This window comes from Salvia hispanica, chromosome 4 (assembly GCF_023119035.1).
Source record: "Salvia hispanica cultivar TCC Black 2014 chromosome 4, UniMelb_Shisp_WGS_1.0, whole genome shotgun sequence".
Classification (NCBI taxonomy): domain Eukaryota; kingdom Viridiplantae; phylum Streptophyta; class Magnoliopsida; order Lamiales; family Lamiaceae; genus Salvia; species Salvia hispanica.
Window position 1 is genome coordinate 52,569,129 of NC_062968.1, and position 25,570 is coordinate 52,594,698.

The window sequence follows — 25,570 nt, forward strand, 5'->3', positions numbered from 1 at the left end:
TTGGAATTCATTTTGTTATGAAATTATACACAAAAGCTAAGAGCATCTCCAATGGTCGGCTAGCGACCGGCTAGCCGAACCATTGGAGGCGGCCAGCGGCAAAATCGGCGAGCCGATCGGCGTGGGCTGGCCGATGCGCTGACCGCCATTGTGACGGCCCGATCGGCCAGCCGATCGGCCAACGCCGAATTTTTTTTTTTTTTAAATTCTTTTTTTTTTAATTTTTGAAAAACTATATAAACACGATTTTCTCTATCTCTAAATTTCTGTACAAGAGCAACATCTAGCGATGGACAACAACAACTAGCCCAACATCTAGCGATGGACAACGAGACCCCCGTTCGGCTAGCGGCAAACTATAACAGATTCAAGGTGGCTCGTGTGTGGAAGTCCGAATTTTTTTTTATTATGTTATTTTTATGATTTTTAGTTAATGTACTTTTTTTTATTTAAATAAAATTAATGAATTTTCCGTATATGTCTCGTAAATTTAATTCCGTATTTTAATCGTAATTTTAATTCCGTAAATGTAGTATATTTTGAATTATTTTTATTGCGGCTGGCCTATGGCTGGCCTAAATCTGATGTGGCAAATGGATTTTTTAGTGTTGCTGACGTGGCAGGGGAGAGAATGGCTGGCCTATTGCTAGCCTAAGCACCATTGCAGATGCTCTAAGTATGTGTTATTATAAGTTACTAGTATAACACTTGGTAAATGCTTAGGACATCCACAACCACAATCATACTTTTAAATTAATTAAAGCAAGCATACATGTACACATAACGCGCACAAGATGATGATTTAAGAAGTAAGTTCTGAGACCACTAGTATTTAAGGTATGATATGATTTATAAACTCATTGTTCTTGGTGTTTATTGTAAGATACGGACTGTATATATATATACGGTTTTGTGGGCTTTTGGTATGGATGCATAAGATACTACTACTAATTTGCTGTCAATTTTCTCACTAGTGCTGCACAAATAATCATCTAAAAACTAAAAGAAAAAGGAACACATCACTTTTTGTTATAATTTGGGTAAGAATATACGAAGAAGAGATAGGAACTTTAGGCTAAGAACTTAGAGAAGAGTTGAGGGAAAATGTGTATGATTTATTATTCAACAAGAACTGGAATTACAGAGTGATCTCTCTTCTAAACAAGCTGAAGAAATACACTTTATACACCTCCCTTCATAACTGCCTCGAACGGCTGAAACAAGAAAAAGAAAAACAAGCTAACTGTTCAACAACTCTCTCAACGGCTAGTTCATAAGATTTGAATTTGCCTCTTCTTTTCTTCTTCTTGGGCTGACTTCTCATTTGGGCTGGGCTACTTATGCATATATCTCACACTTTTTGTGCACAAGAGGGCTATACACAGGGAACCACATGTTGTCCTTCACATACTTGATTATCTGTTCCTGCATCCCACATAAATTATATCGACGTTAGATATTATGACCACTGATTTATGACTGAATCATAGTAAATCATATCTAATCTTGTACATCTCATCTGGGTAGGGATGATGAGTTTTACTCCAGTAAAGTGAGTTGAGGAAATAGAAATTTGAATCAAGAAAAATTATCAAGTTGAAATTTTGGCTCATCCCCACACACCTCTGACATGTATTTCAAATCTTTGGGGCCCACCATGCCGCGCCCATCTGCGACATGTTCAGCCACGGCTGCCCTCACAACTGCAGCTCCAACCTCAGCTGTGATATCCCTTATACTGACCACACAAAACTATAGATTCAGAAACAGTTGTGGAAAGAAACACCCCCCTGGTATATAGCATATAGAATGAAGTTGATACACTTGCGCACCTATCAATGGACGGATACAGAATGCCCATCTGAATTTCTTCGTCTGTGATGTATGAAGCAAGGCTGCAAGAACAACCTCGATTAAGATATTTGGCTGAAGACAGTATCCCATTTGTTCTGATTAAGAATTTTGCATATGAAATCAATAGGGGGCCAAATTAATGAAAAACGATCCAAGTCCCTAAGCTTACCACTCAGCAGCTGCTTGCAGCATATTGTCAGTTATTATACGAGCACCACAGAGCAGACTTCCCAAGCCAATTCTAGATATGTAGTAGAACCACAAAGTTAGGAATTAGAACTCATAAACAGTAAAATATGAGGCATATTTCCTGACATGATCATACCCTGGAAAGAGGTACATGTTATTTGCTTGGTTCACATGCCCTGTCTTCCCATTCCCTGCAAAATCGGAACAAATTGGCACTAATCACAATACTTCTAAATAGTGATTATTACTACACCAGCCCTGAAAGACAATGGAAAGAAACTAGTGCAACCAACTATCATAGGGGTTGAGGAACTAGCTCAAAGATTTAAATACATTTCAAAAGTTAATACCTAGATCAACATTATCGAAAGGGCTTCCACTTGCGAAGACAATATTTTCGCCAGCATGTTTGAAAGCCTCCTCAGCCGTGCATTCAGCTGTGCCATAAAGCAAATACTACTATTTATCTCTTCATGCACATATTATGAGTATAAGAAAGATTTAAAGTAGCAAAACCAAACCATTTGATGTAGGATTAGACATTGCAAAAATAGCAGGTTTAATGGAGTCTGAACTTTTCATTGCCTGTAGAATCTGATTACAAGATCAACAAAATAAAAAAAAGAATCCAATTACTTTCGAAACATATAAATGGCTGGATTAATTAACTTTAATAAGGACAGAATCAATCCTTCCGAACAAGGAACATCAAAAGGGCAGGCAGAAACAAAGTTGGACGGATAAAGTGAGAAATATTAAAGCGGGAGATGAATCAGTATTGGGGAGGTGGATTATAGCATATGTCAAAAAAGCTAAATGGCTTTGAATGGGGAGTGGTCATATGCCGCCAAATGATACCATGAAGTAATGGTATATGAGTGAAACAGAAGGATTTGTGACTTATAATGCTAATTTTTCAGGTTTTTTTGGAACCAAACAGCAGATGCATTATCACTTTTCAGATCATTTTGTCAAATAAAGATCGACTAAGTGGTCCCGAGGAGAACACCGAAGTTGTAAATTTCAGAGACAGGTAGACAATCTGAGGTGCATGAAACGCACTAGGCACATAAACAATCCAAGGTGATGAAACACATAGGTAGACGATTCTAGGAATTGAGAATCAACCTCTTCACTGAAGACACCACCAACTCCAGATAAACCAAGAAGCACATGTGGTTTAACCTTTCTAATCTGCACCATCATCAGAATGCTTCAATTATAAATAGATGCAAAAATATTTGCAGGTGAAACATAAAAAGAATAAAGAGTAGTTATTCTAGCTACTAGCTTTAACAAGTCATCAATCTTCTCTAGAGGATATAAAGGTTAGAAATTTTCTGAAAATTTCAGAGAAGACTTACTACTTCAAGCAGACTGGAACCCTCACAAAGTCCAAGCTCCTTAGTTTCTCCTTGAGATTTCGCAAATGGGGCAGCTGCAGGGTCAATGCATGCTCTTTCTTTTGTTATGAGACCCTTCAAATGTACATAGTGAAAATTATGAAAGAAAAAAGAAAATATTTAGGCCAGACTTCACATAATAAAGATATTCAACCCCCCCCCCCCCCCCTCTTTGTGTTGACTATTTCCCTAACCAGTAATCGCTACTTTTAACAGTCAATTTTACAATATAGATACCCCTATCATTTTTCACCCCCCCCCCCAACAACAAAACATTTAAACTTATAATTTTTTCAGTGGAGATAACAATAACTCATCATGTCTTAAAGATCTTAGTCAATACATCTTTGTCAAGAAGGAAAAATTGAGGATTTGCATCGGGTCCAGCCATTCTGGATACAGCCCGTAATGCCATATTAAGAACACCAAGTCCTGCACTGCAATTCCGAGTTTGGAATAAGAAATAAAGAAAAACCTGCCAATAAATCATAGAGTTTCTGGAACATGTATGTAGACAGGCAGATGATCTATTAAACCAAATACCATAAGCTACCTTCCAGCCCCGACCACGATGATTTTTTGGTTTGCAAAATCTGTCAAAGGTCGTCCTTGTGCCCTAACTGAACCAAGTAGCCCAGCCAAAGCAACACCAGCTGTTCCCTGTAGTTTTTGAAGCCAGGCATACGAACATATATTCAAGCTTCTCTTTGGGGAACATCTTCTTTAATATAATTTTCATGTGGTTATATAAAGTGGATTTGGTTGCAGTTTACCTGTACGTCATCATTGAACATGCAAAATCTCTTGCGGTAACGTTCTAGTGTCTCAAAAGCCCACTTCATTTGAAAATCCTCAAACTGTGAAGTAAGTTCCAATAATAAAGTGTAAGTGTGCATTTGACCCAGATTATCTTTGAAACAAATGTTTTGAATACAAATACCTGCACAATTGCCTTTGGCCAACGTGCATGAACAGCTTCCATGAACTCATCAACAATCGCCAAATATTCATCTCCTTCCAGTCTATGTTGTCTGAGTCCTAAATCTGTCAAATATCTTCAGGTAAACTAAAATGAAACTCTCGATATTACAAAACTTTAACTTGTCTTGATGCATCTTTTCTGAAAATGAGATAATCATTTGGAAGCATAGTAAGGAAATTACATTTAGACATGGAGTACATTGAAGATAAAAATTACTTCCGAACAAAAAAAGAGGAAATCATATAACTAATTAAGTAAATAAAACAGAAATATAAGTGAGCTTAAAATAAGTAAACTCACAGAGTCTGTCAGCAAGTAGCTTCTCATTGTTCGTGCCCACATCAAGCATAACTGGCAATATCTGAAAGCAAATATAATTAAGAAGAAGTGTAAGATTACAAATAACAGAAGATACAACAAGCATACAGTTAATGATATTAATATTGTTTATTTAAGTATATGCTGACTTCTGTAACATGAAAAAAATATTTATAGCTAAGAAGTACCTACAAATTGATAAACACATATGCAGGTAAACACTAATAATTAAAATATGTATAAAAAAGGATCCTGCATAATAGTTTACTTGATAGTATAACTAAATACTGTATGATAATTTTGCAGAACCACTGGGTATGCAACTATGCATGTGAACTTAAGTCTTCTGTCATCCATTTACACATGGAAACAGAAAGCATGTTGGACATACCTTTTGAGGGTTGATACCAGCAGCGGCAACATACATGTCAAGTTTCCCAATTGGAATACCGATTCCCTGAACTCCAAGATCACCAAGACCAAGAATACGACTACCATCTGTCAGCACAATCATATCAACCTGCATAAAAATCATGTTAAGATTACTCTGTACTTACACAATAACATAAGCAAGATTGTATCTAAGTTTGACATGATACTTGCTGCGCAGGCCAATTATAGATCATTGACATCATCTCCCCCTTATCTTTGGCACTGAAATACATTCCACGTGGACGCCGAAATAATCCTGAATAGTTTTGACATACCAATCCTACTGTGGGAGTATATATAGTCGGAGCAAAGTTCTTGATGTTGTCAATCAGTACCTGCAAGGTAGAATGAAGACCATCCAAGAAATGATTTACCATACTTTTATCATCCATAGAAGCTGTGGGTCCGCAAACTTACTCGGTAGTATAATGTTTCATTTCTGTCATGAAGCCTGTTCAAAATTCTCCATTTTGCAAGGGAAACAAAATTATCTGGTTGACCTTGGGTATTTCTTTCAAGGGATCTATATGAATCCACTAATAATACCAGAAAAGAAAGAAGAGAACAAAAATTTAAAGAGTCAAAACCCCTGTAGTCCGAAGCAAAACTAGCCAAAGATTACATGGAAAATCAATCACCCCAAACTGCATACATTGAACAAATAACACCTATACAGAAACAACTCATAAACCAGAAAACCATAATTCAATTCAGCCACACAAATTTCCCAATATGATTATTTATCCCAGACAATAAGGTTGCTATGGATACTGCATATGTAAATATCACAAGACTTCTAATCCTTTTCATTCATGATAAAATTAAATGTACTTATGAGTAAAAAAAGTTCAGATAACATTCATTAGAATCATTACTACACTATGTCCTAATATAAAAGAACAAAAACTACATCAGTTAAATTTTCATTTAGAAGCATTGGTGGAGGCAACTGCAGCAACAGAAAATGAAAATGAAGAACAAGCAGTCAAAATCTACCAATTTAATAGAGGCACAGAATTAGAACTTACTGAAACGGTCATATTGTTGCTCAAATGATATCACTCGTGGTGGAAGTAGACCACGTAGTCCAAGCCTATCTCTTTCCGTCAAAGGGAAACCTGTGTCCTGATTGTTTGAAATTTTAACAGTTACTATATAATTAATCACTAGGGAAAGGTTTCAATTCATATATGACTTCTTAATGTTTAGTTCTTTGCCTCATCATGGGATTGATCATGCTCCTTAACCAGGGATATATCAACTTACATAGGGTATTAGTATTTCACTGCGGAAATACCACATCTTATCTGCCAATAGCAGCAGAATTCAAATATATAGCAAACAATTGTATTTGTCTACTCTAGAGCTTACAATACCTTATACTATGTTCCATGATGAACTGATTCTTAAAACAGAATACAATCAACACAATAAATTAAAAACGTAAAACTGCATTCACTAATATTCCACAGAGAGACTCACAACAACACGAAAAGTTCAAGCATAATCTAAAACAATGAACACAAAATTACACAGGACGAACAAACGAAACAAATAGATCTCAAATCGATAAACACTCTTTGAACGACTGAAACAGCGCGTAGACATGCCAATTTCCACCACGTCCAATAGGATCAAACGACGTCAGCAACCGAAAAAATGAAGCTAGAAAACAAAATGAAACAGATAAGACGAACCTTGTTATACCAAGGATCGTGTAGAATATCAGCGCCGCGCTTGTGCACAATACACGGCCCCGGTATCTCTGTCGACATCCGTCGCCGCGACTGGCGGAGGCTCGACGCAGCAGATCGCGCCACTCTCCACATTCTCACGTTCCTGAAATCCACAATCGCAGAAATCTAAAGTCTAAACGAACTGAGTCTCCAGACGTTCACAAATTGCCAACAATGTGTGCCCTGCAATCATATATAGTTAGATATACTATATATATACACACGTAACACACACTCAAACGACTGAGTCAAGTCGTATCAGAATATTAATGTGCATAATACATGTGCATATTTAGATTTGAGAATTTTGGAATTGAACCTTTTGCTGGAGATTGAAAAAGGAGATTGCGAAGGACAATTGAAAACTCTGTTGGTTGAGAGTGAAGAATGAGACGCGAAGCGAACTTCAGCATCTGCCCGAGGAAAACGGGCAGGAGTGAGAAGGAATGTGCTGTGCTCGACAAGCCAAGTGAGTTAGACTGAGTTGTACAGTTTACAAGTGCTGCCCTCTCATTGAATACGGGCTGCCGCGTCTAGGCCAATGATCCTCTTAAATGACGGTACTACCCTTCTATAAATGAAGTAAGATCAGTAGGGAGTAGGGCTGGTATGGTACCGCACCGAGAATGTCATACCGTATACCGTACCGCAAATTGCAATATGAGAAAATGTCATTATAATTATTTCTCATACCGTTGCCATACCGTCTATGCGGTATGCCATATCGTATTGCGGTATACCGTACTTTTACATTATACCGAAATAAGGTATGACATATAGAATATCGGTATATACATACCGTTATACATGTGTTTCATACCAAAAAAATTCTATTATAGCCAAATATTTAAAATAATATTTCACCTATTTAAATAATGTCCAAAAATAAAACTACACCACAATCAAATTTATACATTGGACTTGATTTGCATCTTTGCGTGAGTATTTTTGGGGTTGGGGGCGGCTGAACTAAAATATGGAAGTAAGGTTAGGGATTTTAACATATTAACTATTTTTTATATAAATTTTAAATACAACATATATATCGAATTTTTGGCAAATATCATAAATGTGGTATATTGCGGTACAGGAAAATCTATACCTTTACCGTACCGAAATTTATCGGTAAGGTATCATACCGTACCACATTTCTGGTATTTTTCGGTACGATAAGTGCGGTATTTCGGCATATTTAGCGATCCCTAGGGAGTATCTTAGTATCATACTTGAAAATGGGAATTTTTTTTTTTTTAATTTTGGAGAACATGATAGTAGTTAAATAAGATTAACTATATCGTATATGATCCAAAATTTGTAACTAGTTATTAAAGATGACATGAAATTCTAACGTAAATGAGCTCAATTTGTATGAAAATATAAAAGAAATAGATTAAATTTTCATTAAAATAGTAAAAATGGCACAAGCGTTCAAAAAAAAAAGTCTAAAAAATCGTGAGCTCTTCCAAATATAATTGGTCTGTGAATAGAAAATAAGTTCGTATTCCGTCCTCTTTGTCTAAATATGATCGAATTAAAATTAGCAAATAGTTCCCAAATGAACACACTCTTACGAGGAATATATAGCAACCACACAAACTTGCTTCAAAATTTTCAATCATCTTTACTAACTTATGGCTTTTATGTATAGTATTTTATAAAATTTGGGCGATTTAAGCTACAAGCTATAATTAGTCACCAATTTTATTTTAGATAGGCGTATTTTCTTTTTATATAGGATGACTAAGGGTTAATTGTCAAAGGTAACATAACCTCCCATCGATCTATATTTACAATTACATTATATCCTTTTTTTTTTAATAATCATGACATCCTCAGTCTAATTTTAAGAAATGCGAAGATAATAACCTGAGACTTTAAATTATGAATATTTCAAAATAATAGAATGAGATATTATTTTATACTAGATTGAAAGAGTAGTATCTAACATAGTATATAATGATCGAAAGAGTAATATCTTGGATGTGTACTCGCGATCTAATTTACTTAACGTCGAATCGTATTACAATTTCAATAATTGAAAACATATTTTATTGCAAGCTACAATGTTTACTAGTCATCTATAAATTTTCATGTTAAGTGGAAAGGGCATTTTCAGCCACAAAACTAATTAGATATGTTTTGTTCACTTGCTGGGTTTTTATTTAATAGATAAATTTAAATGATATTGATAAAATGCAAACTCTATATATTATATAAATTTTAAACTTTTCAACAAAGTGTTAACACATTATTAATACAATGTCAACATAGTGTAAAATTTCAAAATTTTAATGTTAACACAGCGTCAGCCGTTGACACTATATTGACATTTTCAGTTGCTGTTATTTTACCATTTATTAATATTTTCTAACAGTTCATATTATAATTTATAGTTTGTACAATATTTAGAGTCATTACATTACACCTCTGGATTCAAATATATTCGACCCCTCGAATTTGTACATATTTTACATTCTATTGTGTGTGCAATTGTTCGTAAAGGTGATCCGATAAAATAAAATTCAATACGAATAAAAGGGTTGAAGATTCAACAAAATCATAAGTACTACTTAATATTTCCATTATTTTGATCCATTATATAATATGTATGGTGGCCTACCATACAAAATTAAATTGATGAGATTGAAATGTTGGACTTTTCACCTAGCGAATACGTGAACACATCAGAACGATTCAAATTTATTTCAGCAATGCATATTTATGATGGAAAATACTTTATAGAAGTAATTTAGAAATTAAAATACTATACAGTAGACTAGTATTTAATAAAATGTCAAACCTTTATCGAAATATTAATAATCACTCAGCCACATAAATAATTCTCACACTCCTTCGACTTAACGATTGAAATATCTATAAGATATTCTATGGTGACATTACAAGATTTTTTTTTCATCAGAATTAGCAATGATGATAGATAGTCAGTGAAGAAAAAACAATTAGAGATAAATAAAAAGGATCTGAGTGATTAAGAAGCTGATTTTATTGCTAAAATGGAAATGATTCATTTACATTGTGACATTCAAAAATAATTATGACATAATTATTTTATTGTAAGACAAAAGGAGTATAATTACTATCACAAGAAATCATTCAAGTATTTTGATATCAAAATTTCTATAATTAACCATGTATTAGGAACTAACACGTTTTAGTTGATAGGAATCCATAAGGGAACTAGTTATCAAAGTATGAATTATACTTAGAGGAAGTTAACTCGTCGTGAACAACTAGGTCTAAGAGCTAGCGTGAACCTACTTAGTTAGTCTTACGGACAACAAAGATATCTTCCATACTTTGACACTTGTGTATAACAAATTCGAAGTTGCTAGAGATCTCATACTAGGTTGCAACCCATGTTTTATTTATACTCTTCTCGTACCAAGGAAATTGAACAAGTCCTTAAAGGTTAACGAATTGTTTTGAACCACAATCAAAGAACCCAAAATTCTCAAACACTTTAGCAGCACCGCAGTAACCAAAATGAGGAACCAACGTTCAACGTGTTCATCAAGTTCTTACTCGAGTTTATACATACATTCTTTTATATCTAAATCCACTCTATAAACATCCCTTAACTCGACCAAATCGAATTAGTATTGTTCTCCACCGTAATAGTTTGAAACAACCTACAAACCTTATCCCTCATCCAAATATCACCAATATACGTATAAGTTATCATAAGAACGTGTCAATTAGATTAGTTTTGGATTGGGCTCATTTAATGCAAAATGTATTGAGCCTATCATTTAGCTCAGGATTTTAGCAATGTAGAATACATAATGATTTGGACCAAGCCTGTTTATAAAGGGTGAAGGATGTGAAATTTATTTAAGCTGGAAGCATTAATTTAATAAGTACCCATTTGATTATATTTATGGAAATCAATTTTATTTTATTATCTTAATATTTAAATCGTCACTGCAAAAAACACAAACAAAAAGTGAAATTAACAAAATGATCCCTAAAACAAAAATAATTGCCTAGGAGTAGTATTTTCTTTTGTTTCATAAACTTAGTTAAAAAATAAAAATAACCTTTTCAAGGACATAAAATAAGGCTATTTTAATCGTCAAGTGTTTCCTCTCCCATGGAATATTCCTCTTTAACCAACCAACTGACCAATCACATCCCTCCGTAATTTCTTCTATTTCTATTCCATCGTTCGAATCTTCCCCTAATTTCCAGCTCTAATCCTTATATTGTTAACCTAATTGCTGGTTTCCTTGTTCAAGGAATTTCATAAGGTAGCGGAATCGACAGTTCCTCGTTTCCTGGCACGCGATTATTGAGGTAAGAAACGGAAATTTTTGCTTTTAAGAGAGGTTGAGCAATTTTTTCATATTGCTATTTTAATCGGTATTAATTCGCCTTTTCCGGAGGTTCAGGTTTCACGCTCAAATTTCTTTATATCTTTGCCTATGTTATACGCTTTTTGGATGTCGTAGAAGGAATATGGTAAGTTTTGGGTATTGCTGTTAACGAAAATTGTAGCATAGTTGCTTATTGTTGTTGGATCATGATTATCCTTCCAATTTTTATTTTTTTTTAAAATTAGATTTTTAATATTCTCTGTTGGAATCTCACGTTGAGTTTCTGATTTGCATGAGGCTTCAATGTGTCTTGTAATTATGTGACGGCTTGCTGTATGATGGAAATTGATTGATGGCAATTTGTTGGACCCTTGTGCTGTCATAGATAGAACATGGTGATCGACTCTTTAGAAAATTGATATCGTTTTATGATATCATTGCAGATAGGGGGTCGCTATTTATCCTATTTAAGTTTGCTCTTCCAGTTTTTGTGGGATGTGACCTATCTTCCAAGAGTCTATTGGGGCTAAATCTGATAAATGCATGGATAAGAAGCAACATATCGCAATATTTACTACGGCAAGCCTTCCATGGCTAACCGGGACTGCTGTCAACCCTCTGTTTCGTGCAGCATATCTTTCAAAAGATAGTGGGTGGAAAGTTACTTTGGTTATCCCATGGTTGAAACTGGAGGACCAAAAGCACGTGTATTCCAATAATATCACATTTGAATCAGCTTCAGAACAAGAAACTTACGTGCGCCAGTGGCTTGATGAAAGGACTGGATTCAGCTCAAATTTTTCAATACGGTTTTACCCAGGAAGAGTAAGTCAAACTATAATGTGTGGATAAGGTTGTACTGGTTCATCATGAAGAGCGTGGATTATAAAGTTCCACATTCTGCATAGTTTTGATGTCTGCACAGATATTGAGAAGTCTTAAGTTCAACACCATGTTTTTTCACTGCATGATTTGCAACTAACTGCTGTCACCAAATTCCACCGGGAAAACTTATATTCTTACACAAGTTAATCTCATGCTGCAGTTTTCCCTACATAAAAGGAGCATCATCGCTCTAGGAGACATTACTGAAGTAATTCCTGATGAAGAGGCAGATGTTGCAGTTCTTGAGGAGCCTGAGCACCTGACATGGTATCATCATGGGAAGAGATGGAAAATAAAATTTCGACTGGTTGTAGGAGTTGTTCATACAAATTATCTCGAATATGTGAAGAGAGAGAAGAATGGGCAGCTCCAAGCTTTTTTGCTGAAATATATGAACAATTGGGTTGTCGACATATACTGTCACAGGGTAAGCCTCTCCATAACTGCTTTATTTTTTTCCTTTTTTTCTTTTATGGAGAAATAGTTTCTATTGTAGTTTCTACCAGCTAATACATACTTGAATTTTCCAATTTAGATATTTAAAGTTTGTACCCAGTTGAATACCGATTAGCTAATCATATAATTTTGCTATGAAAGCTATGTTTGTATATGACAGTAAACATCCGGCACGATTCTGATTGTTGACAATTAATATAGCCTGACTGCTAATTGCTTACATTACACGTCTGGTTCATAATGGTAGGTGATCCGACTGTCAGCTGCTACTCAAGAGCTTCCAAGATCTGTTATTTGCAATGTCCACGGAGTAAATCCAAAGTTCCTTGAAATTGGCATGAAAAAGAGAGAGCAACAACAGAATGAGACCCAACCCTTCACCAAAGGTGCATATTACATTGGAAAGATGGTCTGGCACAAAGGCTACAAGGAGCTTCTCACACTCCTATCTGATAACCAGAATGAATTAACGGACATTGAAGTTGATTTGTACGGCAGCGGGGAGGACTCTGATCAAGTTGAAGAAGCTGCAAAAAAACTGGAAATAACAGTCACGGTTAACCCTGGGCGTGATCATGCTGATCCCTTGTTTCACGAGTAAGTATTTAACTATTTGGATATAAATTTGCCTGACTTTTTTATTTTTAATTTTTGAAAAAGTGAAAAAAGTCCCTATCTTACTGGTCAATTAGAATACAGTACTGGAACTAGGAGTACACTGACTATGGCCTGCTAAATCTGGGATTTGATGATGTTTATCTGTTTCCAATTTTTCCAGAATATTGCTTTTGAGTGTGCTTAAGTATATGTATCCAAAGAAAACCATGCACTTTTACATACTTGCTTCTGATGCCTTATTTCTGTCTATATTGCTAGCCCATTTAGTCTTAAATCCTTCATGGTATTTTTATCCATTAAGTGAAATGCCATTGCATGCGTAGGTTGTCCGGTTCACTAGCTTTGTCTCTACTTCCATAATAGGATACACTATTAGCTACTGATGTCCTGAAATTTTCCCATATTCAGCTACAAGGTGTTCTTAAATCCTAGCACAACGGATGTAGTCTGCACAACAACAGCTGAAGCATTGGCCATGGGCAAAATAGTTGTGTGCGCAAATCACCCCTCAAATGATTTTTTCAAGCAATTTCCAAATTGCCGAATGTATGATGATAGTGAGGGCTTTGTGAAGGAAACACACAAAGCATTGCAAGACCAGCCTGCTCCACTGACTGATGCTCAAAAACACGAGCTCTCTTGGGATGCAGCTACAGAAAGGTTCCTAGAATCTGCAGAGCTTGAAAAGACAGTAAAAAAATTGGAGAAGAAACCCTCAAAGCTTTATATGTCAACATCCTTCAGTTTGAAGGATAATCTTGAAGATGCTTCTGCATTGCTTCATTATGTTGGTACTGCACTCGTGAGTAAGGAACCCGACGAAGAGCAAAGTAAACAGGTTGGCTTGCCAGTTCCTTCAAAGGAAAAGTCATATCCTTCAAGAAAATGGGCTTTCTGATTGCCCGTGTATGTCGAAGTTCTTGCTGCCTTGACAATCTGCTTAGTTTGCTCTACTTAAGATTTGGCAAGATTTCAGCTTTAACTGTTAACAAAGATTGCATAATCTAGGGATAGTTGACAAAACTGATTTCTTGTATGAAGTTTCCTTTCTCTCTTCATGTCTTATTTTGTTGATGTTCCTTGGAAGGGATGATAGTTTTCCATTTTATTTATAATAACAAGTCAATGCAGATAAAGACCTGTACTTGTAATCTCTCCTCTCTTTCTTTTGTAATTATCATCTTGCAGATAATGACCTGCAGAATCATCATCTCGTGTTCTTGTAATGAAATATGTTTCATTTGTTTGGCCAGGGTTGATGTCTGAAAAAGCAGTCAGAACTCAGAAATGTACCACGATATAAACCTATGTTTCCCCAGCAACATGAAAATATATGTATCATACAGCAAATCCTCAGCTAAAAACCATACCATGCAAGAAAATTTGTCAAACTATTAACATTAACCAAATTGATCAAACAACTTCTAACACTTTATTGAAAACTCTAAATCTGCCACAAGCTAAGAGGCAATGACATTGGTCTCCTCAAATCTGAGGTTTGATAAAAAAAATCTAAAACAATGCAGTTGCTACAATGAAATTCAAATACAATACAAGGATCTTGATCAAGCTGTAGAAACAGAAACTTCGCATCATTGAACAAATCAATCCATTGCTGATGATGACTTCCACCCTCCCAGATCCTCATTTGAAAATCCCCTGCTCCGTGTTGTCTGCAACAACAGACATGGTAAAATCAAACAAGAATGGTAAAATCATATATCCTTTTCAAGAAAAACCAATTAAGACTACATGGTTATATATTCAACCTGTTGATTGAACTTGAGGCTGACATTTAGCCCGCCACATAATGTCCCATCTTTGACTACATTGTACATAGTTGATGGCACTCTTTCCGATTCAAACACCGGCCCAAGAGGAATTCTGAGAATCCGAGAAAAGAGTGAAAAACCACATTGGAGAACGAGAGTTTGTACGTATATAGAAGCAGATAAATTAGGCGATAAACATACGTCACTTCACCAACAATGTCATCAGCACTAAGAGTGTCTTTATCCATTATCGTGATCTTTAGTTCCTTAACATCCCTAGAGATGGAAAACATGAAGGTCTCGTTCCACGTGGGGGATGATCCTTCAACTGCAAGCCAAGATTTTGGGTGTATCAAACAGTTTTCATTCATCATCAGCTTAAAAAATGCATGAATGAATAATAAGTATACACAGGTCAAGAATGAGAATGAAAATGCACCTGATGCAACTTTGCTCGTTTTCTCTTGATCTTCGCATTTGATTATGGCATAAGCATCAGTGGTGGCTGCCAGGCACCAAAAGCAAACGAATAAATTTAGTGCATGAGATATTTTTGTTAGAACAATGTTGTTATTGTCAAAATTGTTGTAATATCAAAATCATGATTACCGTGCAAAAACAAGAAAAGATGATCAAAGATAGATAGATCACCAAATGATATTTTTTTTATCAGATCAATAAATCTTACAAAACACCATCACAAATGAACGTCAAAGAGATCTCACATACATAAAAAATCTGTTTTCTCCAAACCACTGGCGTCGATAAGAACAACTTCAAGCGTTCCCTGCGGCATTTTGGACTCTGCAGATATGATACACAGAGAGAGGAGAGAAAGAGAGATGCAAGATGAATTTGAAAATACGGTTGAGAGGTTGTTGGATCCCTCTCAGTTTTATATTTATTGAATATCCTAAAATTACATTGTTCTGACCAAAAATGGAAACTTTATAATTTTGATTTCCAAACAATAATACTTTTATTAATTACTCTCATGAAAGTTCCTTTTGGCATAATAACTTCTACTATGAGAGAGAGAGATGCTGGTTGTGATAAGTCTAAAAACATGAAAACTAGTAGTAGTTAATGCAAAAACCACCATTTTCAGGAATCATCTTCATTAAACACACCAAAATTTATTGGTGTAAACATTAATATTCAGCTGTCAATCTCCTACATTATTGTAAGTTAGGTACTCCTTCATTACTTGGAAGTTTCTGATAAACATAAACTGATAAACACAACCACCATAATCATATGTTGAAAAATACTTATATCTTAAAAATCATAATGCGGCAGCAAGCATCACATTGTTTTGCAGCATTAGCTAATATCAAGAGCTACACAAAGCCGGATTCTCATCAAATCTGATCACAGAAACCCTCTCAATCCCTCTTGATAAAAGATCATTTCAATCTCATGCATCGCCAAATTCTGTTTCAAATCCCCACAGATTCAACGGCTGCAAGCTTCTCAAGCTTTGAGAGAGAAAAGTGCAAGTATGAACATCATCGTCATCATCTAATTCTGGGACTTGATTACCTCCAGTGCAGGAACGCATCCGTACAATATCTGAATAGCGCGTTTTCTAATAATAGACGGCACATTATGGTAGCTCATAGCTGCACTCCTCAGTATGGCCCTAGCTCTGCTGTATGCATCACCTGGCAGTTCCTTTTCATCCCGTCTTGGCTGTTGGCGTATGTAGCTCTCAGTGCTTGGAAACCTACCAGTCGACAAGAAGATATCCAAATCCGCCCGCTGAATTGGCTCATAGCATAAGCCCGTGTATGACCCCTCCGATGAACTCGCAGGGTTATCATCACTGTCTCCTCTTGGCCCAATTCGATCACCATTATCACATACGAGAGAAGGCATGTGACACGGATAGTCTTCACATAGTGAAGTAAAACCTCGTATTTCAGTCTTTCTAGTACCATGATTCAAGGCCTTTGACATGTCATCCATGATCACAGTCTTGCTGGAAGTTGATGGCACTGCATTTCCCGAAGCAAATGATAAATTGCTATGGTTTACATGAAACAAATCCATGGAACTCAATTCTATGTTGCTCCCACTATCCAAATTAGTGCTGCTTGAAGTTTGGTTTGCTTCTGTTGAATCGCGAGCAACTCGTTTAGTATTGGCTTGCAGAGGAGGTACATATAATCGAGGATGATTTGCAACGGAGCTAAAGGCTGGATTGCAACAGAGTCTCTTCTTCAGAGAGCAGTTCCAGTGGTTTTTAACCGAGTTCTCAGTCCTAGTAGATTCAGAGAACAAATCAATCAAATACATTTATAGTCCTAGTTTGGATCCAAGATTCATCAAAACCATTCCACAAAACGCGTTACAAAAAAATTTCACAAGCATCATAACCAAAGATCGAACGGACATAAGCTAAATTCTTGAGATTCTTGAAAGAAAAAGTACCTGCCAGGTAAAAGCTTGGCTAATATGGACCATTTGTTCCCATATTCAGCATGAGCATTGATCAGAGTCCTTTCCTCCTCGTCTGTCCACGGTGCCTTAATTATCTCCGGCTTCAAATGGTTGCACCACCTAAATAAATCACATGAATGTTACATTTCTCATAAAACAAATGAGTATCTTAACACATCAAGGGCATGTGCAAAGCTGCAACTAGATAACCTTTCCCGGCATTGCTTTCCCATCCGGCCTGGAAGCTGTTCCGCAATTTCAGACCATTTCTTCTCACCGGACCTCTCAACCAACTCAATGAGAATAGCATCTTCCTGTAGAAGTCAAACAACAAGATAATGTCACACTTTTGAAGACATAACGACAGAACTCCTTCCATTATTTTTTTGCATAGAATATAGGTATATGGTATGACCTCCTTACTCCATGGCCCTTTAACCAGGCCGGGATTTATAACTTTCTGCCAACGATGCAAGCACTGCACATCCGTTCGACCAGGGAGGCATCCAGCTGCAAAACAAATTCGCTTTATAAAATCAAACTCATTGAGCCAATAATCTCAACTAGGGAAGCAGCATCAGTTTCATTTATAGTATCATTGTATTCAACTCAAAGATCAATTTATATGGAAACCATCAAAACTTGCCTATTTTCTTCCACGACTTCCCTTCATATTTTTGAACTGCATCTTGCAAAATGCTATCCTATTTCCCAAAAACAAGACATTATAGTTGTGAATCAACAAGGTTTCAGACCAGTACAATATGAAGATCAGAAACGAACATCGTACGAACACATCAAACAAACTAATCAATCACCTCTTCCTCTGTCCAGTTTGCCTTGGATGATCTCCTTGTTGGACCAGACAATTTTCTTGAGTGACTATCATAAACATGAAAATGAACATCATAAAAGGCTTATAATCAATCAATCACAGACACAATATAGCTGCAGTTTATCACTGGCAAAATCACCAACAATATCAGCAAATGTAACAAATGAATTCCAAATTGTAAAAAAAATTAAAAATTAAAAAGGAAGAAAAACAGAAAACCCATGAAAGGAAACATACTTATCATCATCATTTCTGGCACCCACTTCTTCTTCCATTTCTAAGCACACAGTTGATCAAACTGATTAGCAGAAAAACAAAACACACGATTTAATCAATGATCAAGATCGAATTTTTATAAAAAAGATTGGAAATTTTTAGTGCCCAACGGTCAAGAAGCTATATATATGCAATATGCAGAACAAATTTTGAAATGGATTGTTAAAAAACATGAAGCATAATTAAGGTAAGATTAGCAGCATGTTGTGTAATTAAAGAAAGGGCTCAACGGCTAGAAAAAAGGGAGCGAGAAGAAGAGAGAGTCCATGGAAGGAAAGAGGATATATGCACAAGATTACAACTTTAAGAGTTTGAAATCAATAGAATTTTGTTGGATATTGGAAAGTACGGATATTCTGGGAAGTGAGAGAGTGACTATCACTGGTGAGGAGAGAGATAAAAAAGGCGGTGAAAATTTCGCGGGAGTGAGAGAGATGGGCCAAGATTCCCTGTGCACAGGGGCTGTGCCAAATATGCTCCCACATTTAAGGAATTGTTTTATGGAGTAATAAACAAATTTAACATGTTAATATTATAATTTAATAATTAACTGGAATAGCATCCTTGTTTGCTATCAGCCATAACAGGGGATCCAAATCCGAGAGAGATTGAAGAGAGAGAAAAGTTAATGGATCATGTAGAGCTACAACACTGGCATACCAAGATTCTCAGTGAATTTCGGAGCTACGGATCTTTTTTTCTATTTTATAATATTAAATAAATAATTTACAAAGTATAATAAGATATTATTAAAATGAAGATAATTTAGTAAATTCGAAAGTAACGATAACTTCTATTATATATATGATCATCAATTTACAGCCGAGTTAATTGAAATTCTTTGACGTTTTATTGTAAGGTGCAAATGTCTCTAAAAGTAATGTCACTTCTATTATGGGGGACCCAACTTCCATGGAAAATATAGAAATATTCTATTGATTTTGTCCAATATATACCAATATTAATATTCGGTGTAGTTTAAATCATTTAAAATTGACTTATTTTGTCTTCTCCAATCTCATTATAATAACGGATACAAATCCAGCAAATTTAGCTCAAATCATATTAGTAAACAAGATATAGTAAGTATTTGGAAGCAACTGTAATATTTTACTATACACAATAAACTTTTATTTAATGTGTTTCTAATTGTTCTTATTATTAGCTTAATCATATAATGCTTTTAAAAGTTTAGAAATATATTCGAATTCAATCTATACATCCGGGGCGTATATATAGTTGACATTTAATTGTTTGTTATAGATTTATTTATTAATTATTGACGTGCAAAACGCGGAGTCAAATAATCACTATAGGCACAAATTGTCAAATTTCAACTATTAATCATTTTTATAAAGTGCTCCGTATAAGAAACACGCCCAAGATTAGTTAATAATAACTTAATATTAACAGAGTGCCAAATTGAATTTGCAATGTAATTTCTTATGGCTAAGCCTAACAATTACATAATATTCTCTTCAAATATATTAAGTGAATCAGCTTATTGATATGGACTTTTTCATAATAATTTATACAAAATTTAGATAAATATATATGAAGACTTTATTAAAAAGAAACTTTCAAAATTAAGCTTTAACCACTTCATTTGATTTCCGATTTCTCTCTTGTTCATCATTAATTCGGTGATCAAACATTGTTGTGTACATAAAGACAAAGGTTGGTCGAGCCAAGTTTATTGGCAGGTGGGCACTCAAACTTTTACGCATACTTTCACATATACATAAAATACATTATTTAATCACTAAATATTTATTTTCAAAATTTTCCTAAGTTTTTCCAAATATTACTCCCTTCTGGCTCCATCCACCAATAAAGTTCTCGTGCTGTTATTTTTGTCCGTTCACCAATAAACTTCTCATTTACTATTTTACGACTTTTGAAAATAGACCCCACATTCTACTAATTTTATCTCACTTGCATTTCATTATAAAACTAATAAGTATATAAAAGTAGAACTCACGTTTTATCAACCTTTTCAACTCATTTTCTACTACATTTATTAAAACCCGTGTACGATCAAGTTTGCCCTTATATTGATGGACGGAGGGAGAATATTTTTGCCCTTTGAGACCTCAAAGTTGTGGATTTGGATCCCCTGCTGTGGCAAAATGCACAACAAGGGATACTGTGCACATCACCACCATTGATTTGTGAATAAAAGAAAATTATATAACTTCATAAAAACAAATGGAGGGTGATGATGAGCACAACATCCCCTGTTGTGCATTTTGCCACAATAGGGGATCCAAGTCCCAAAGTTGTCATAGGATCAACGAATTGATTAATTGTATTTCCTGGCGGCACTTGTCGTCGGCATTGAGGTCGGTCGATCTCCCGATCTCTCATGTATATATCCATATCTGGCTAATATCTAAGGATGTCTTATAAAAGCATTAACCTTCTAGCTCTTTTCTGATTAAAATAAATATTTTTATATTTCTGATTAAAATAAATATTTTTATACATTAAAAATTAATGTAAATTATAGCAAATACAATATCTAAATAATTAATACGGAGTAGTAATATATAGGGAGAGACCGGATTGTAGTTTGACAAAAAAAGTAAGTATAATCTATATGATCGAAAAACTAAAAATAATTCTTTATTTTTATGAGAAAATAAATTCTTATAGCCCACATTAAAAACGCTGATTAGCATGATAACAGTAAAATGAAGAAGAAATTGAGACTAAATAAATAAATGATGAAAAACACGAAAGAGTTTCTATGGCAACGTGATTTGAAAGTTGGAAAAGTTGAATAAATAGTTAGACCAACAACTGCATAATGTATTCGACGCAAGTTCACGTTTAATGTGCAGCGACTTTTACAAGGTTGACCTCTCTTAATTAGGTCAATATACTACTCCCTCTCCGTCCAAATAAATAAACGAGTATAATCAGCTGCCACAGGAGTTTTATTAAAATAAATTCGAATATTAATAATTCAAAATATATATTGCAGCTAACCGATTAAGTAACAGGAGTATATAATACTTAGTACTATTACAAATAGAGAGAACGACAAAACAATTTTATTTATATGGACAAAGAAAGTACTCCCTCCGTCCCAGAGAAGTTGGCACACTTTCCTTTTTAGTTTGTCCCACAAAAGATGTCACATTTCCCTTTTTGGAAAAAGTTCTCTCTCACATGAATATAAAAATTATATTTTCTCTTTCCATTTAACACACAAAACAAAACCTCCTAAAATCCCGTGTCATTTTCAAAATATGCCAACTTCTCTGGGACGGAGGGAGTACTAGTTATTTGTAGTCTCATGATCGCTCAAGTATGGGTGAGTATTCAATTTTCAGTTCATTTATTTTTGTCAAACCGAATCATATCAAAAAATCAAAATGTTGTGAAAATTCAAGTCAAATAGAATAGAAATATCGAAAATTCAAACCTGGAAAATTGAAATCCGAGCTACTGAAAATCAATATAAAGCAAAAAATCAAACACAAATATATCTAAAAAACCCGAGAAATCAAAATCTGAACCCAAAAAACTGAATTTGCACGAATATATACCAAAACAAAACAAAACAAAAAATAAAATTAATTTTCTTTAATTATCATAATAATATCGTATCGACCAATTAACAAAATCAAATGGTTACAATATTCATAAAATCTAAGTTTATAACATTTACAAATATTAACCAATACAAATTGAGTTTGTTTTAGGTATAATATAATATTCAAAATAAATTCGATTTTTCAGTTTTCATACATCCGAACAAACCGAATCAAAAAATTAAAATCTGCCAAAATAATTAACTCGAACAAACCGAATTTCAAAAACAACCAAACTTAATTTAAATTTCGATTTCGTTCGAATCAAATATTAGTTCTTGAGTTTTTTTTTTCTCACTCCTACGTCCAAGTAATAAGAATATACTTTTGTAAAAACGTAAGCACCTTACAATCATATATAAATGACAATTACACAAATTTAGAAATTTCAAAATATTTGAATGGTCATCTAAGTAAAGAGGGAGGGCAAATATTAAATAAGGCACACGCCAAATTAGAAAAATAGGTAACAATTTGTTACCATGTCTAATTCGCCGAAATACCCTTCCCCTTTCTTCCACCCTTCTCTCAACCTTCCCTCCATCTCCCTTTCTCTCCCTCTCTCCAAATGCATATAAACTTCACTTCCACAAACAAACAAACATTCTCCAATTTTACTTTGCACAAACACACACACATACACACACACTGTGTGAAATAAAAAGATGGCAAAGAAGGCTTCGCCATACGAGATTGAGGTAACCGTCATTTCGGCGGAGGGTTTGCGCCTCAGCCGAAACCAGCCCGTGAAAAAGAACTCGTACGTCGTCGTAAGATCCGACCCGTTCAACACCCGGAGAACGGGTACGGATCGCGAAGGCGGGAGCTACCCTGCATGGAACGAGAAGCTGCAGATGGAGCTGCCCGCCACTGCCCGTTTCCTCACGGTCGAGGCGCATTCGGGCAGCAGCCTCGTCGGGGCCGCCAACATACCCGTCTCCGACTTCGCCGCCGCCTTCCTGCCCCTCAACCACTTGAGCTTCTTGAGTTATAGGCTCAGGGATGCTCGTGGCGGGAAGAACGGGATACTCAATTTGTCGGTTAGGGTCAGCCGCCGCCCCGGGCCCAGTGGCTCCACGGAGCCGTGGCCCGGGGTTCCCGTGGCGGCCGATGGGAAGGCCGGGGTTGTGACGGGCATTCCGGTTGGAAAAATTAATCATGTGTAAATCAAGATAGATATATCCTAAAAAAGTTATTGGGATTATCTATAATTAATTCATTAGGAATGAAATGATGTGGAGTATATAACTTGGACAATGGTGCGTTTGTTTAGTTTTTGTTATTGTGATTATTATGATGATCAAGAATATGGTTGGGAACTTAGTTAAATTTTGATTTGTGCGTGTAACTCTAAAACGTAGTTTATAAATAGCATGGATGTTAATCATTTTTTCAATTTTCCAAGAAGCCTAATCAAAGTGAAATTATATCTAATGTAGCATATGAAATGTTCTTTATGTACTTCTGCTAAGGATCTTCATTGATTAGATCAAGTGTAGATCTAATAACAAAACACAAAAATAACAAAGATAGGGTGGATCTAGGTCCAAAAACTAAATCCAAAATCGAGATCCAGGGAAGATAACAGATGAGAGATTGCGTATATGACGAGGAATTAGAGTTAGAACCATATGACCTTGACCAAAATAATAGAAACAACTCTAGGCATTTTTTATCAACTCTAATCACCCCTTGGTTCCACTACTCAATGGATACTCTCCCATTGATGCATACCTATACTTGAATCAATCAAAGAAAAGAGACAAACAACCTTTAATGAAGGAATTTGGATACAATCCTCAAATAGGAACTCACTAGGGAGATAACTTTAATTCAATCACAATCTAAAGAATAAAATGATAAAAAGTGCTATTTATAGTCTAGGCCAAAAATTCAATGAAATGGCCCACAAAATCTAAGTCCGTGCAATTCGCCCGGTCGGGCGAATTGTAACCCCAAAACGCCCGGCCGGGCGTTCTTTCTGGAATGCACCGTTGTTTCGCCCAGTCGGGCAATTTCAAGGTAAGAAACGCCCGCCCCCGCGTTCTTTCTGGAATGCGTCGTCGCTTCGCCCGGAGGACAAAACGCACGACCGGGCGTTCCTTCTGCCTCGACGTTCCTTTGTCCGGTCGGCCTTCATTCTTCAACATGATCCTCATCGCCGGCTTCTCCGCCTTCATGGACTCCTCCCGCATGATCTTGTGAATGAAAGTGGAAAGCCCCTCCCTTAGCCGCCTTGCCATGGACCTTGTTATGGGTCCTACACGTTGGGTCGCATCAACTACGCCCATAAATTTATCATTTTTTCCAACAAGCTTAATAGCCATTTGATAAGAAAGTTGGGATTAGGCAAAATATGATTTTTGATTAGAATACTTCATTGTCTTAAAGTTATCTACCTCACCAAATAACTCAACCATGTCTGAGTACAATTCCAATTCAGAATAGTTTATTAATTTAAAACATGCATGTGCTAATTCAGTAACTTATTACAAATAGAAAATCAAAATATTTATCATGAAAAAATAAATCAAATATTAAAAGTTAGAATATTTAGTGCCAATTTTTTAAATTGTAAGAGAATTTTACCAAAATTCATTTTTTTTTTCAACAAAGAATGGATGTTTCTAAGTAATTATCCACATTGACGATACTGCAGTGAGTGCTGATGTATCTGGAATTTGGAAGATTCCTTGCAATGTTGTTTAAGGGTCAAATTGTCCATAGTAGAGAATGTCATTTTCATAATTTTATCTTATTATAAAATGATTGTCCCAAGTATTATGGAAAAAAACATGTATATGCTCGATGACAGATAAAGATTTCTAGTATTAAAATAATTTAATATTCACCGCCGCACTTCCACTATTAATCATGGCAAGTCATTAGTCGATTTTTTAGGAGTTTAATTTGTAATTAATAAATTGCATAAAATTTATGATTTTCTATATCAAATTCGAATTTATTCCTATAAATTACAGAATCATTGATTAATTTATTCATATTATGCAATCAATTAATATTTTCAAAGTAACATGACTTGGACAATACTTTGATTATTTACTTGTGTGACAATATCAGATCATTTTCAAATTAAACGATATATATATAATCTGTAGAATAAAATAATGTTATACTACTATTACACTAGCTACTTTCCGTCTCATTTTACATTTTTTTACTTTCATCATTTTTTCATAATAATGATACTATTGGACATTATTTATCATCATATATTCAAGAATACATAATTGAATATAAATAAAGTAAGATCTTCGAACAACATGTATTTCACGCAAACCATAAACATAATAGGATCGAAACATACCTTGGCGATCCATAGCGGAAGCGATTGAGGAAGGAGGAGACGAACTTCCCCGGACTTTCTTTGGCGTAGTGGCGTAACTCCAACTCCAAGGATTTGTTTCTCTCTCTTTCC

At 35.2% G+C, this 25,570-nt stretch overlaps 5 protein-coding genes across 6 annotated transcripts; 2 read left to right on the forward strand and 3 right to left on the reverse strand.

Moving 5' to 3' along the window:
* Window positions 1-1,094: 1,094 nt before the first annotated feature.
* LOC125218283 (NAD-dependent malic enzyme 59 kDa isoform, mitochondrial-like) lies at window positions 1,095-7,374 on the reverse strand. Its single transcript, XM_048119920.1, has 20 exons — window positions 7,234-7,374; window positions 6,876-7,097; window positions 6,207-6,303; window positions 5,596-5,714; window positions 5,346-5,513; window positions 5,138-5,266; window positions 4,729-4,789; window positions 4,387-4,490; window positions 4,220-4,303; window positions 4,000-4,106; window positions 3,790-3,883; window positions 3,408-3,521; window positions 3,172-3,237; window positions 2,565-2,637; window positions 2,394-2,480; window positions 2,180-2,234; window positions 2,024-2,095; window positions 1,833-1,895; window positions 1,624-1,738; window positions 1,095-1,425 (listed from the first exon to the last, which is right to left on the reverse strand). Exons 2-20 carry the CDS (start codon window positions 7,005-7,007, stop codon window positions 1,339-1,341), a joined length of 1,827 nt encoding a protein of 608 aa, XP_047975877.1. The 5' UTR covers window positions 7,008-7,097; window positions 7,234-7,374; the 3' UTR covers window positions 1,095-1,338.
* Window positions 7,375-11,040: 3,666 nt separating this feature from the next.
* LOC125224292 (digalactosyldiacylglycerol synthase 2, chloroplastic-like) lies at window positions 11,041-14,414 on the forward strand. 2 transcript variants are annotated; one of them, XM_048127670.1, is made up of 6 exons: window positions 11,041-11,228; window positions 11,324-11,393; window positions 11,692-12,073; window positions 12,294-12,560; window positions 12,837-13,186; window positions 13,616-14,414. In XM_048127670.1, exons 3-6 carry the CDS (start codon window positions 11,792-11,794, stop codon window positions 14,103-14,105), a joined length of 1,389 nt encoding a protein of 462 aa, XP_047983627.1. In that variant the 5' UTR covers window positions 11,041-11,228; window positions 11,324-11,393; window positions 11,692-11,791; the 3' UTR covers window positions 14,106-14,414. The 2 variants fall into 2 exon arrangements, with proteins under 2 accessions (XP_047983627.1, XP_047983628.1); XM_048127671.1 differs by lacking the exon at window positions 11,324-11,393.
* Window positions 14,415-14,616: 202 nt separating this feature from the next.
* Window positions 14,617-15,870, reverse strand: LOC125224293 (elicitor-responsive protein 3-like). Its single transcript, XM_048127672.1, has 5 exons — window positions 15,709-15,870; window positions 15,419-15,484; window positions 15,181-15,307; window positions 14,977-15,091; window positions 14,617-14,880 (listed from the first exon to the last, which is right to left on the reverse strand). The coding sequence occupies exons 1-5, from the start codon at window positions 15,773-15,775 to the stop codon at window positions 14,812-14,814; spliced, it is 444 nt and encodes a 147-aa protein (XP_047983629.1). The 5' UTR covers window positions 15,776-15,870; the 3' UTR covers window positions 14,617-14,811.
* Window positions 15,871-16,237: 367 nt separating this feature from the next.
* Window positions 16,238-18,955, reverse strand: LOC125220089 (transcription factor MYB3R-5-like). The gene is made up of 7 exons (XM_048122225.1): window positions 18,494-18,955; window positions 18,240-18,303; window positions 18,068-18,125; window positions 17,837-17,931; window positions 17,632-17,735; window positions 17,413-17,541; window positions 16,238-17,242 (listed from the first exon to the last, which is right to left on the reverse strand). Exons 1-7 carry the CDS (start codon window positions 18,529-18,531, stop codon window positions 16,501-16,503), a joined length of 1,230 nt encoding a protein of 409 aa, XP_047978182.1. The 5' UTR covers window positions 18,532-18,955; the 3' UTR covers window positions 16,238-16,500.
* Window positions 18,956-22,744: 3,789 nt separating this feature from the next.
* On the forward strand, window positions 22,745-23,565 carry LOC125224552 (BON1-associated protein 2-like). The gene has a single exon (XM_048127971.1). It carries the CDS (start codon window positions 22,797-22,799, stop codon window positions 23,295-23,297), a length of 501 nt encoding a protein of 166 aa, XP_047983928.1. The 5' UTR covers window positions 22,745-22,796; the 3' UTR covers window positions 23,298-23,565.
* The last annotated feature ends 2,005 nt before the right edge of the window (window positions 23,566-25,570 follow it).